At 44.6% G+C, this 13,818-nt stretch overlaps 1 protein-coding gene and 1 long non-coding RNA gene across 11 annotated transcripts in view; both read right to left on the bottom strand.

The window, feature by feature from the left end:
- The window catches only part of LOC309538954, a 67,855-nt gene that overhangs the window by 28,548 nt on the left and 25,489 nt on the right, over positions 1-13,818 (bottom strand). The gene's annotated exons all lie outside the window — the stretch shown is intronic.
- The window catches only part of PACS2 (phosphofurin acidic cluster sorting protein 2), a 52,626-nt gene that overhangs the window by 28,548 nt on the left and 10,260 nt on the right, over positions 1-13,818 (bottom strand). For 6 of the 10 annotated variants that reach the window (XR_014222296.1, XR_014222297.1, XM_082234279.1 and 3 more), the window contains exons 9-15: positions 10,693-10,850; positions 9,704-9,794; positions 8,937-9,011; positions 6,663-6,780; positions 3,776-3,912; positions 2,817-2,921; positions 368-474 (exon numbers count right to left, since the gene is read on the bottom strand). Coding sequence is in view for 8 of the 10 variants with exons in the window: in XM_082234279.1 (XP_082090405.1) it covers positions 368-474; positions 2,817-2,921; positions 3,776-3,912; positions 6,663-6,780; positions 8,937-9,011; positions 9,704-9,794; positions 10,693-10,850 (791 nt within the window). In the remaining 2 variants the exon portion in view is untranslated. Of the gene's footprint in view, positions 1-367; positions 475-2,816; positions 2,922-3,775; positions 3,913-6,661; positions 6,781-8,936; positions 9,012-9,703; positions 9,795-10,692; positions 10,851-13,818 lie in introns of all 10 variants that reach the window. The other 4 variants (XM_082234281.1, XM_082234280.1, XM_082234284.1 and 1 more) reach the window with 2 other exon arrangements.

Raw genomic sequence — 13,818 nt, 5'->3', positions numbered from 1 at the left:
ACTGCAGCATCTCTCCTGAGCCTCGCCTTCCCTCCCTGAACATCTGCGGTTGGCTTCACCCATCTGCCTTTATAGAAAAGTCAGTTTCTTATGGTTCAGACAGACGCATTGTAAAATTCTTTCGCTTGGTAATTTATACATATTGGTAAAATAATGAAGTGGTTTTAGAAAAAACATCTCTCTTGCTAGACTTCATCAGGGAAAGTCAACTCAAATTCTCCTTAGGGACGAGAGTTGTGGCCTTATTTTTTACCGGCAATAAAACTTAGGGCAGAGAGTCTGGGACACAGCAGGCCTTGGCAGGGGGTATGTATATCTGGAGAGAGGGAGTATGTATATAAATATCATTAATTAAAAAAGAACTTACTATCTCTGTATTCTAGAGACAATGGTGCTGAAAGCTGCCTGGATATCTGCAGAAGAGCACGTGCAGACGATTGGAAGGCCATGCTTTTGCAAGATATCTGAAAGAAACTGAGAATGATATACAAGTCTGTAAAAAAAAGGACCTTCTATATATATTTTTAATGCATTGTTGATTTATTTTAGTTATTTCTGTACTGTCCTTTTATAAATTTACACGCTATTGTATTAACGTAAATTGATTCAAACATGGCCGCAGTGGCCAACAATCCTTCAAGCAAACTAGCTTGAGAAAATTGTTGGGGTTCGTTAAGGTCTCCTAGAATCCAAGAACTGTAGAGTTGGAAGGGACCCTGGGGGTCATTTAGAAGAGAAGAAGAGTTTGGATTTGATATCCCGCTTTATCACTACCCGAAGGAGTCTCAAAGCAGCTAACATTCTCCTTTCCCTTCCTCCCCCACAACAAACACTCTGTGAGGCGAGTGGGGCTGAGAGACTTCAGAGAAGTGTGACTGGCCCAAGGTCACCCAGCAGCTGCATGTGGAGGAGCGGAGAAGCGAACCCGGTTCACCAGATTACGAGTCCACCGCTCTTAACCAATACACCACAACTAAATAATCCCTAATAGGTGGCCATCCGACCTCTGCCTAAAAGCCTCCAAGGAAGGAGAGTTCTACTGTCAAACAGCTCTTACTGTCAGGAATTCCTCCCCCCCCCCAATGTTTCTTGTAATTTGAATCCCCTGCTTTGGGTCCTAGCTCTAAGGAACTCTTCGAAAGAAGAAACACTGGATGCCATTGAGTGGGGGTATCTATTAAGCACAGCAAAATATGTTGTGAGGAGAAGAACGTTCCCTAACTTTATTTCAAAGCATAGCTCTGTATTTCAAAATTGCGTCCAGCTGTGGGGGGGACCAACATAGCACAGAGAACCAAGCAGCTAGGGGCATTATAGCTCAGGTGAGCGAGCAAATCTGACCTTAATGTTTTTATACTTATTAACGATTAAAGAATATCAGTGACTATCTCTGCCCTGTTATTGTTGAGAGCAGGGGTAGGCAGCCTAGGGCCCGTGGGCCGGGTGCGGCCCAATCGCCTTCTCAATCCAGCCCGAGGATGGTCTGGGAATCAGCGTGGTTTTTACATGAGTAGTGTTAAGTTGTGGGTGAACATATCAGACGACACAGCGATTCTTCAAACAGCTCTTGTTTATTCACAGGCCAGGACAGAACTGAATTGATGGGTTCAGCCAGCCTGTTTATATAGAGCTCCACTAGAACGCAACAGTAACCATTTTCTGGAACTATCCAATCACTGAACGTCACTTTCAATCCCTTATTTGCATATGTGGACCTGAGTGAAAACTATCTACAGTATCCCCCTGCTGGCCCAGGGTGAGAACTTCAGTACATCACAAGTAGAATGTATCCTTTTATTTAAAATGCATCTCTGGGTTATTTGTGGGGCATAGGAATTTGTTCGTTTCCCCCCCAAAAAAATATAGTCCGCCCCCCACATGGTCTGAGGGACGGTGGACTGGCCCACGGCTGAAAACGGTTGCTGACCCCTGGTTGAGAGTGTTCCTTTGTGGTATGTTCATTTGGTGAGAGCTAGATAAGTTTCACACCTACTGCAATCAGATTTCCCTGCGATTCCAGGTTCGGGACCCTCTGTGGGTTTGAACGCTGTCCAAAAGCGGATGCAAATTTTGTGACAAAAAAAAAATGTAAAGTACTTTTTACGTAATGAACCAAACCCAGCTTGGGCGGACCAAATTTGTGACTGGTACTATTTAATTTGTGCATTAATTATCTAGTGAGCAGTAAAGCAGCCAAGTTGGCAAAGCCACCGGACTACTCAGCGAACATCCAAGGAGCCTGCCATAGAAGTACTGCAATAGAAGCGCCACAAATGGGCAACACATGGGCGGTAAATTAAGTTCAACGAATGTGCAGCTGCAATCCTAACCCCACTTACCTGAGAGTAATATCTACTGAATTCGGAAGGGCTTGCTTCTGAGTAGGAATGGTTAGGATTGCCCTGTAAATGTACTGATGCACACGGAACCAAAAAATTGCAACAAGAACTTCGGTGACTAACCAGAAGGGACAAATTCGGCAGCATGAAACAGGGAAATTCTATTTCGCAAGGGACTGAAAGTAAAATTGCCAGTATTGCAAAGCCCTCATACAAATCTAGGATGCAACCAAATGATTTGGGGACTGGAACATTTAGGGCAGGCATAGGCAAACTCCGGACCTCCAGATGTTTTGAGACTACAATTCCCATCACCCCGACCACTGGGTCCTGCTAGCTAGGGCTGATGGGAATTGTAGTTCCAAAACATCTGGAGGACCGGAGTTTGCCTATGCCTGATTTAGGGGTCTGCCTGCAGTTGGCCCTTTTTGGTTTAAGCTAAAATGACCGTGTACTTATCACTCCAAATCTCCTTACCTGTCCTTGCCAGTCGGAGGTATTAATCAGAATGATATTTTCTGGTAGCTGATCATCTGAGATCAAGATATGATTCAACTGGTCGTACACAGTTTTCCTAGGGATCTGTAAATAAATGAAAGCAGCCCTTAAGATTCCTCATTTATTGGAACAAGCTCTATTACCCAGCTATTTAAATAAATGTTCAGTCTAAATCACTCCCACAATCTTATGTGTTTTTCTTCAGCCCATAAAGCTAGGACATCTATGAAGTGATGTCAAATATGAAGCGAACCCAAAATAATTGGCTTGATTTGAACATCTAGGCACACTGTTTTGCCACTTGTCCATAGAGTTGCCAATTCCTGACTTGCTGAGGATCAAGGGATTATTGAAGATGACTTGGAAACTTCAGCTGGTCCAAAATATAACAGCTGAGTTACTGGCTGGTGTTCCTTTTAGATCTCATATAGCCTCCTTTGAATGAAGGAAGGAAGCAATGAATGTTTATTTGCGTCAGCCATCGGCCATAGCAATAAAACAACAGTACAATATACACAAGAACAGAAACAAAAAGTTAATTATATAAAATACATTTTAGGGTTTGGAATCAGTAGCCAAATAGTGATTCTTATTCTGATTGCCCCAGCTAAAAACAGTTTAATGATTCTATAATATTAATTATTTCTCTCTGTAAGGTGAGACTGGTGGTACTTTTATTCTGGTTTATTTTGTCTCTTTTGTTGTGTGTTGAGCATACACACACACACACATATATATATATATTATTCCTAAAAAATAGAGAATCTTTATTGCACGTTCTGGTGCACATGCTGGGAGCTGTTACTAACTCCAAACCCCAAAACTTGAGATCCCCTCCAAAACTATGACAAAGCTTTGAGATGGTTTTGCAGCATGCCCCCAGAAGCACCGTACATGTGGAGGAGGATGCCCCCTTGGCACTGAACAGCCCATTTCACCTGCAAGCGATGCCTGGTTCCTGGAGAGCGTTCGTTGTCCAGGCTGTTGGCTCTCTCATTCTGCTGCTTCGCCGGCTGCCTTTCCTTCAGAGATGTGCTTCTCCCTCTGCGTCCCATATGCTTCGCTTCCGATCTGCCAAAGGAGAACATGGGGACCTTTATCAAGAAAGCCAAAACGGCACACATGCTGCTCACTGTATTACAACTTTCCTGGGCCAGCAGGAAATCTCAATGTTGGTTGCTGGTTTTTTAACCTACCAGCAGATTAAAGTGCAACTGTTTTTTTTATTTATCTTTTAAAACTCTATCCTGCCTAATACAGTGGTACGTCAGGTTACAGATGCTTCGTGTTACAGACACTTCGGGTTACAGACGCTTCGGGCTACAGATGCTTCAGGTTACAAACTCCGCTAACCAGGAAGTGGTTGCTCCAGGTTAAGAACTTTGTCCCAGGATAAGAACGGAAAGCAGCGGCACAGTGGCAGTGGGAGGCCCCATTAGTGAAAGCACGCTTCAGGTTAAGAACCTTTTCAGGTTAAGAACAGACCTCTGGAACGAATTAAGTTCTTAACCCGAGGTACCACCGTAACTGAATGAAGCACAAAGCAGCTAACAAATCAACAACAGCATATTTAAAAAAAAAACCATTTCCAAATTAAACACAACCGCACAAATATTGCTATAAATCTAAATGAGTAACAATTTAGGGAACTGGGCATATATAGCCTGGTAAAGAGGAGACGGAGAGGAGGTATAATAGCCATTTTCAAATATCTAAAGGGCTGGCACATGGAAAATGGAGCAAGCTTGTTTTCTCCTGCTCCGGAAGGTTGGACTCAAACCCATGGCTTCAAGTTACAAGAAAGGAGATTGTGACTAAACATCAGGAAGAACTTTCTGACAGTAAGAGCTGTTTGACAGTGGAACAGTCTCCCTTGGGAGGTTGTGGACTCTCCTTCCTTGGAGGCTTCTAAGCAGAGGTTGGATGGCCATCTGTCATGGATACTTTAGATGAGATTCCTACATTGCAGGGCGTTGGACTAGATGTTCGCCTGGGGTCCCTTCTGTCACAGGACTGCCAAGGGATGCCTTGGAGTCGGGGGGGGGGGAGAGAAGAAGAGTCAGAGTGGGAACAGTCAGAAGGAAATGGTTGGGAAATGACGGAAGGGGAAGAGGGGGAGAGCCAGGAGGAGGCAAGGCTCTCCGATGCTGAAGCAGAGCCCCAGCACCGCACAGGAAGCTCAGGTACAGACGGGGAGCCTATGCCTTTGGCACAAGAAAGGAGAGGGTTCAAGCGCAAGGATCAGAGACGTCCCATGAAGCTCCCCCGCCTCTTTCGTTGGAGGAGAAGCAGGAGAAGACCACTCCCCAAATCGGAACCGGAGGATTCGGATGCACGATTGTACTGTGCTGCTTGCACATATGTAAAATAAAGAACTGTAAATATCTCTCTGAGCGAGCAGGGAGTGCTTACTGCGAACAGCATACTCAAACCACCACACCTTCCAACTCTACAATTCCATGATTCTATTATCATAAGATAAGGACAAAACTAAAAACATTTATCAGCCAAAGTCTCTTTTAAAGTTACAGTTCAAATAAAGGTAAAGGTAAAGGGACCCCTGACCATTAGGTCCAGTCGTGACCCACTCTGGGGTTGCGGCGCTCATCTCGCTTTACTGGCAGAGGGAGCTGGCGTACAGCTTCAGGGTCATGTGGCCAGCATGACTAAGCCGCTTCTGGCGAACCAGAGCAGCGCACGGAAATGCCGTTTACCTTCCCGCTGGAGTGGTACCTATTTATCTACTTGCACTTTGACATGCTTTTGAACTGCTAGGTTGGCAGGAGCAGGGACTGAGCAATGGGAGTTCACCCTGTTGCGGGGATTCAAACCGCCGACCTTCTGATCGGCAAGTCCTAGGCTCTGTGGTTTAACCCACAGTGCCACCTGCGTCCCTCACAGTTCAGATACTTAAGTAAAAATGTTTTAGAAAGTAAAACTGTTTTGAATTAGGGAATTCAAAGTGAATAAAGAAGTCTTTGCCTGACACCTTGGGAGGGGGGCACTCCATAACTGGGGCACCACTACCAAAAGGAAACATTTCTCTTTATAACAAAATGAACCTCTAATGGAAAAAGGCAGTGGCTAACATGCCTTCAGAGCATAGGAAAAGACATCAAACAAAGTGCCTTGTGAGAGGTGTCCACAAAGTACAGAGTCTTCTCAGAAGTGGCTACCTCATTAGGAAAAATCTATGTCTACCTGGATGAGTCAATCTATCAGTCAAGGTGCATCAGAATTAGGAATGCAGCAGTTTGGTGGGGTCAAATTTTAGAAAAGCACAAGCAGTGACATCCTATGGTGTCCTCCTGCTTGAACAACAGGACTTTCTCTTCCTCTCCTCCTCTTCCTCCTCACTGTTGGCAACCCCACAATTTGCTCTACAGTTTTGGAACACCCTGTATTACTTGCGGAAGGAACTGGAACAAATAAAAGAGTTTCAGCTGAGGTATAAATCATTGATAGCTCCACAAATCTCAATACTGGAAGAAAAAGGAAAGTGCAGTTTGCAGTTGCTCAGCTGTCAGTAGATTTCTGCCATGTCTATTTCATTGTTTAGGTATAACTTTTGTCTCTTTAATTAATCACTGTACTGGTGATGCTATTAAATATTATTTTGCAAGCTTACTTTGAGTCCTATTTTTAAAAAATTGGGTAAGAAAGCGGAATGGTCACCAAGGTGCATGAATTCTGGAACAAAACACGGGGACTGAAAGCCATGCTGATGTTCAGATGCCACAAGCTAAAAGCTCATCTGCCTCAAGTTGCATATTTACAAACAAGGTAAGTTTCGGAGCTGATGTTGAAGTTTACAGACAGGTTACCTGCTGGAAGGAATTATGAGAGATTCTGTCTTTGTCATCCTGCCACTTAGTGGAGCCTTTTCCATGAAGCTATCCAGGGGAGACAGTTCAGTTTCTACGTCTTCTTGTTGTTTATTTTCCTGCAAACAACAAATTACACTGGAGTGGATGTTCTGTGAAAGCCTTTGTGCTCTGCCAGCATGTATAATAATAAAAAAGTGCCAATAAATAATGGTCAGTCCATGACCATAGCCAGACCAGTGCAAAACATCAAGCAATCCATTAGCTATGGATCTATCCCAAATAGTATCATAGATTCTATGAAGCCCCAAGTTGGCCTGGCTTCAACGTAAACTGTAAAACAGCTACTTTGGCCTGTGTTTCTGCTGTAGTCCATATGCCAACAGAGACCTCACTCTGTCCCAGGTCTCCAATGTTGCAAAGGCACACGGTATTTGACAAGCTGGGCACTGGATAACAAACTCTCTGCAGCTGATGCTATACCCAGCAGAACCCAAAGGTACCAAACATTACTCAGCCAGATCTCTACTTCACATTCTCACTACTTTCCACCTCTTCCTGCCTCAACCCAAATCAACCCACCCACAAAGCTCATACGTACCTCCACTCTCAGTGGGTCAAAGCATTCTCAACGGCACATTTTACTTCCTTTTTCTAACCCCATAAACCAACCCCACTCCGTTCCCATCTCCTAGTAGTAGTAGTAGCAGTAGTCATAGTAGGAGTAAAATTTATGTACCGCCCTTAATCCAAAGATCTCAGGGCAACTCACAAGATAAAAATACAGGACAAAAGCAAAAATAAATACAGTGGTGCCTCGCAAGACGAAATTAATTCGTTTCGCGAGTTTTGTCGTCTTGCGTTTTTTTCATCTTGCGAAGCACGGTGTCGGGAAAGTTTTGGGAAAGCTTCAAAAATCACCAAAGTCTTTAAAAACCTCAAAAAAGGCTACCACACCGCGTTCTATGAGTTGCTCCTTGAAGTCAAGTCGCAACTGTATTAACGGTGTTAAGAAAAAGGAAACAAACTTGCAAGACGTTTCCGTCTTGCGAAGCAAGCCCATAGGGAAAATCGTCTTGCAAAGCAGCTCAAAAAACAAAAAACCCTTTCGTCTAGCGAGTTTTTTGTCTTGCGAGGCATTCGTCTTGTGAGGTACCACTGTAGTCGAAACAAAAAACAAAATAATAACCCCCCGCTCCCACAAACACATTTAAAAGGCCGTAGGATGTTAATCAGCCAAAGGCCTGGTTGATGAGGAACGTTTTCATCTGGCGCCTAAAGATGTACAATGAAGGTGGCAGGCAAGCCTCCCCAGAGAGGGCAGAGGGGGAGCCACCACAGAAAAGGCCTGTCTTTGTGTTGCCACCCTCTGGACCTCTCATGAAGAAAGGCCTGAGATGATGATCAGAGTCTGGGTTGGTTTATAAGGAGAGAGGAGGTCCTTGAGGTATTGTGGTCCTGAGCCATTCAAGATTTTATAGGTCAAAACCGGCACTTTGAATTGGGCACAGAAACTAATCAGCAACCAGTGTAGTTGGGTCAGGATTGGTGTAATATTCTCAAATTGTCTTGCCCCGGTGAGCAACCTGGCTGCTGAATTCTGCACCAGCTGATGTTTCTGAACCATCTTCAGAGGCAGCCCTACGTATAACCTGGCTTGCCCCAATTCCTACACCATGCCTCCTTCCTGCCCTGAACTACTGCAACTGCCCCCCACCTCAGCAACTCTCACCCCAGGTGCATTTTTCAAGTAAAACAATACCAACCCTGAATTTAAAACACTCAAGTTAAAAACAGTAAAAACAACCTTCTACCCATAGCTCAACAGTGCAATCGCCTCTCAAAGGTCCATTGAAAACATCTCCATCAAAACGCTTCTATCTCCAACCAACCTTTCCTACGTAAAATAGACACCCCACCCCAGTTCCCAGTTGACTCTCTCCCAAACACCTGCATGGAATGTGTACCTGGGCTGTAGGCTGATAGTGGTTGTTCTTTTTGAAATATTCAAATTGTGGCCTATAAAGGATGCAAGGTTTCAAAAAAACAAGGTTTTCTCCAAGAAAGGAGAAAATGCAGTACACTTGGGCAGAGATTAAAAAAAACAAAATAAACAGGCACCAATCCAAAATGAATGCCCTGAAAACAAAAAGATTAGAACAGAAGTTGTCCTCTGTTTTGCCAAATGACCCTGAAGTTCTATAGAGCTGTTAAATATTTCTGTGTTTCACTCTAGCGATCCCTGCCTGAATCATAAAAAGGCAATTGTACTTACATAAGACACGGTGTCAGGGACGCTGTCTGCTGGTTGTCTGCTTCCAATATTCTTGTCCTCTTCAGGCACTTCAACCTGTTTTGTACAAGAGTCGGTAAAACAAGGATCACATACCACACTGGTCCTGAGACTGGCTAGTCCTGAGGTAGCATTACAGCAACATTGCAAACAAACACTATCCAGAAGCAAGTTCTTGCTGGAGAATATGACTGAAATGGAATAATCCACATTTTCCCCATAAAATGCTGCATTTTCTGTTGAACAATGCAGTTCTATAGCATGGTCTGTCAAACATGAGTGAGAAGCAGCAGAGAATTATCTTCTCCAGATAGAACTACCATTCACAATTCCCCTTGGGTGAAACCCCCTTCAAACAGCAAATACCTCTGGTTAAGGCAAATCCATAGATTTACAGTCATACCTCGGGTTACAGACGCTTCAGGTTGCACGTTTTGGGGTTGCGCACTGTGCCAAACCTGGAGGTACCGGAATGGGTTACTTCTGGGTTTCGGCACTCACGCATGCGCGGAAGCACCAAATTGCGCTTTGCGCAGAAGCGCCGAATTGCAACCTGCGCGTGCGCAGATGTGGCATTGCAGGTTGCAAACGCTGCAGGTTGCGAACGTGCCTCCCGCATGGATCACATGCGCAACCCGAGCATCCACTGTATAAAACTGCCATACTTGACTCACAACCCCTTTATGGAAATGCATTTGTGATTATCAGTTGCATTCAATTATTTTTATGCACTTATTTTATGCACTTACAGGACTGGGTGGCTCTCTCTGGTTTCTGACGCTGTGGAGGCTTCCAATTTCTGCTTGAGAGCTTGAATGTGACATTCCTTCAAAGTAAGGTCTATAGTAAGAAAACAAAGGACATCGTAATGTTGTTGTTTTTTGCTAGGAGCTCCAAAACATGGCCAAGGCTATAGAAACCTCTAGAAACCATGTGCCAAAACGTGAGAGGCTGCTGTCAGTCCTTCCCAAGATCTCTCCCTCCCTCATGTGCAAAACTGCTGCCCAAGTAGCCGTTTGAGCAAGCAGGCAGGTACCGAAACACAGTCCATCCACCCCCTTTCGCTTGGACTACTGCAATGCGCTCTACATGGGGCTACCTTTGAAGGTGACCCGGAAACTGCAATTAATCCAAAATGCGGCAGCTAGACTGGTGACTGGGAGTGGCCGCCAGGACCACATAACACCGGTCCTGAGAGATCCGCATTGGCTCCCAGTACGTTTCCGAGCACAATTCAAAGTGTTGGTGCTGACCTTTAAAGCCCTAAACGGCCTCGGTCCTGTATACCTGAAGGAGCGTCTCCACCCCCATCATTCAGCCCGGACACTGAGATCCTGCACCAAGGGCCTTCTGGCGGTTCCCTCATTGCGAGAAGTGAAGCTACAGGGAACCAGGCAGAGGGCCTTCTCGGTAGTGGCGCCCGCCTTGTGGAACGCCCTCCCAGCAGATGTGAAGGAAATAAGCAGCTAGCCTAGCTTTAAAAGACATCTGAAGGCTGTTCAGGGAAGTTTTTAATATTTAACGCTGTATTGTTTTTAATACCTGATTGGGAGCCGCCCAGAGTGGCTGGGGAAACTCAGCCAGATGGGTGGGGTATAAATAATAAAGTATTATTATTATTATTATTATTATTATTATTATTATTATTATTATTTCCCCAGAGCTGCCCCAGCATCTCTCATCCTAACAGACAGTCGGTTCGAGAATCCGCAAAGCTGCCATCAAAATCTCTTCTTACTTTAGCTTTGGCTTAGGAGTACTGAGGACGCTGTCATCGTCTTCCATGTCAGGGCCGCTGTCACTAGGGTTTTCTATATCAAGTGTATCATAGAGAAGGTCTAGGTCTTCTTCTACTTCTGGGACATGGTCAGCTGGATCCTGCTCAGAATCCAAAACCTAGATAGAAAAGCACAAGCAGCATAAAAGTGTGTTAAATGGAGGCTTCCTTGAAATGCAAATATCATCTTGGTCATTAATTGCATTCAAGTATTTATATCTAGGCCCTCTTCACAAGTCCATACACAGACAATTAGAGACCAAGTATGAAGAGACCAAGTCCTGCCTCTCTGTTGCATTCTTGTTGCTCAGCTCAACTGCTTTTCTCATGTTGGTGCTGATCTTCTGCAGCAGGGAGCCTTCTCCACTCATATTTATTTATTTAAAAGCATACATAGTAAAGGTAAAGGGACCCCTGACCATTGGGTCCAGTCGCGGACGACTCTGGGGTTGCGGCACTCATCTCGCTTTATTGGCCGAGGGAGCTGGCGTACAGCTTCCGGGTCATGTGGCCAGCATGACTAAGCCGCTTCTGGCAAACCAGAGCAGCGCATGGAAATGCCGTTTACCTTCCCGCCGGAGCGGTACCTATTTATCTACTTGCACTTTGACGTGCTTTCAAACTGCTAGGCTGGCAGGAGCAGGGACCGAGCAACGGGAGCTCACCCCGTTGTGGGGATTCGAACCGCCAACCTTCTAATCGGCAAGCCCCTTGGGGGGGGGAGGAGATGGAGGCTGGAGGGCTCCCAGACCCCGGTAGAGCTTCGCACCTCCTTCCCTAAGCCAGTCAAACACTTCCCAGGCTTGGGGAAGTAGGCACGAGGCTCTGACAGGATCCTGGAGCCCAATGCTTTCTTCCCAAAGCCAGGCAGTAAGGTACTGAGAGCACAGAAAAAGGTATGGCATTGCAGCAAGTCATTTAATATTCATGCATCATGGAATAACTGTATGCCAAGATCTTAATGAAGTTCCAATAAAACATGTAATTGTCTTACATGTAATTGTTTTTCCTGGCCTGGAGGAAATTTTTCAGCCAGGGCAACTGCCCAGAATATCGGCACCTTTTTTCTAGGAACAAAGCATTGTGTATAACGATTTAAAAGTGGTATAGGCTCCCTGTGAGATTTAGACCCCTCATATGGGGAGTTTTCACAACAGCGAAGACATGTTGTCCAGCAAATCATTCTTTCCTGTCAGTGAGCCAGCTCTTTCCCAGGCCTTGATGGTCTCCCATTGTCCACTGGAGAAGATTCCATCTGTATTCCTGCGAGAGGAGACACTAAGACACCAAGCCCCCCAACACCATGCTGGCTATGTTTTACTGTGAGTTTTGGTATCTGTGTCTTGTCTTTTTATTGTTCTTTGTGTCGCGTTGCATGATTGTTTTCCCTTTCAGCAGGAGGCAAAATGTCACTTAAGAGGCAACACAGAAGCGTCCAGAAGTGGTGACATTTTTTGTGCCTTAATTGAAGTGGGAACATAATAAGATCCCCACTTGGTGTCCACTTGGTGGTGTCCGTAGAAAAACCTTTCAAATGATTACAAATGGCACCTTTCCTAATAAAACTGGATACCCTCTGATGTATTGGCAATTCCAGACAGCCTATTTCAAAGTTCACATTTGGGGTGATGGCTGCAGCCTTTGCACTGTGAAAATAAATTCTGAGTGGTAAGTGGGTATAGAGACATTTTTTGTGAGTCTAAGAAGCTAAATGAAACAAAACCGGCGTTGCCACCAAGATGTGACCAGGATCTAGCTTGTGCAATCTTGATACAGCTTGCAAAGTACCAGGGAGACAATGTTCCCCAAGCACAAATTGTGTAACTATATGCAGGAACGGGTTTTATAATTCATTTTCCAAGTTTACAATGATAATATATTTATTGTTGTCCTTTAAAATATCTGTACACTGCTCAAACTTATTTTGCAGGAAATGGCATCATCGTTTTCAAAAGAATTTTTGCTCCAAAGGTTTATTCTTTGTTTTATATGATCCCCGCCCTCAGGTAATTGCACAAATTACTTTGTTGTCTTGGTGAGTGTGTCGGGCATATATGTTGGGCAAGAAAACAAGTTCTGCCTTAAGCAAGTGTTACAAATAACAGGGGGTTTTTTTATGAGAGGCAGAAGCCTGGGCAGAAGTTACTTTCAGAAGTTACCAGGGCCCATATTTTGTTGTGCGAGATACAGGCAAAATAACTTAGGACATTTTACAGAAACAGAGGGCGAGAGCCAGGCTATGTTACCTGGACTCAGGTCCCACTGAAATCAATGGGACAGATCTATCATAATGTTTCATTGATTTCAATGGAAGTCAAGTTCAACCCTACAAAGAAAGAAGGACAGGGAGACCGCTAAAGTTCATAAAAGAATTAAGGTGCTTTCACATGAAACAGTAAGTTGGTAAATGGCACCTCGGCCATTATATTTTATTTATTAAAAATAATTTATAAGTGGCTGAATGTTTCAAAAACACTGATCACTCACATTATACAAAAATAATGTTTTTGTGCTCTTAAGTTTCCCCTGTTAGCCTATTGCAGTTTAGAAGAGACCTAAGTACAGAAGGTTACTCAGACCATTCAGTTTCGGCAATGACATTAATGCACTTGCAGAAGGCTAACAAAGCTTCATATGCAAAAGACAGTATTTGCCAGATCATTAAAATCAGACAGGTAAACTAGGGGGTACATTTACACCATTTGCCTTGGTGTAAAACCTCGGGAGTGCAGAACCTCAGCCCCAGAGACTAAAGCCTCTTTATCTGGCCCTTGGAACTTTGCCCAGGTCACACGGCACAGCTCCCTCAAGTTCCATTCCTTGGCTGGAATGAAGGGTGAATGCATGGGGGTGTGCGCAGAAATGCCCAGCTGAATGCAGCCTATTGTGCAAAAACAAGAGTCACATCTGTTGCGGCATTTGCTTTTGCCTCCATCCCTGCCCATCACGGTCCCCAAGAAGAAATTCAGCCCTTGAGATGATAAAAGTTTCCAACCCCTGCTGCGAAAAGAGGTTCTGCGTTTCTGACGAAAGTGCCCTTAGCCTGATGGATAATGCAAAACCCATGCAGAATTTAAGGAAGTTGCT

The sequence above is a fragment of the Podarcis vaucheri genome (genome assembly GCF_965113315.1).
Source record: "Podarcis vaucheri genome assembly, chromosome: 8".
Classification (NCBI taxonomy): domain Eukaryota; kingdom Metazoa; phylum Chordata; class Lepidosauria; order Squamata; family Lacertidae; genus Podarcis; species Podarcis vaucheri.
Note: the sequence above shows the minus strand (reverse complement) of the source record. Positions and strands in the feature narration are given on the sequence as shown.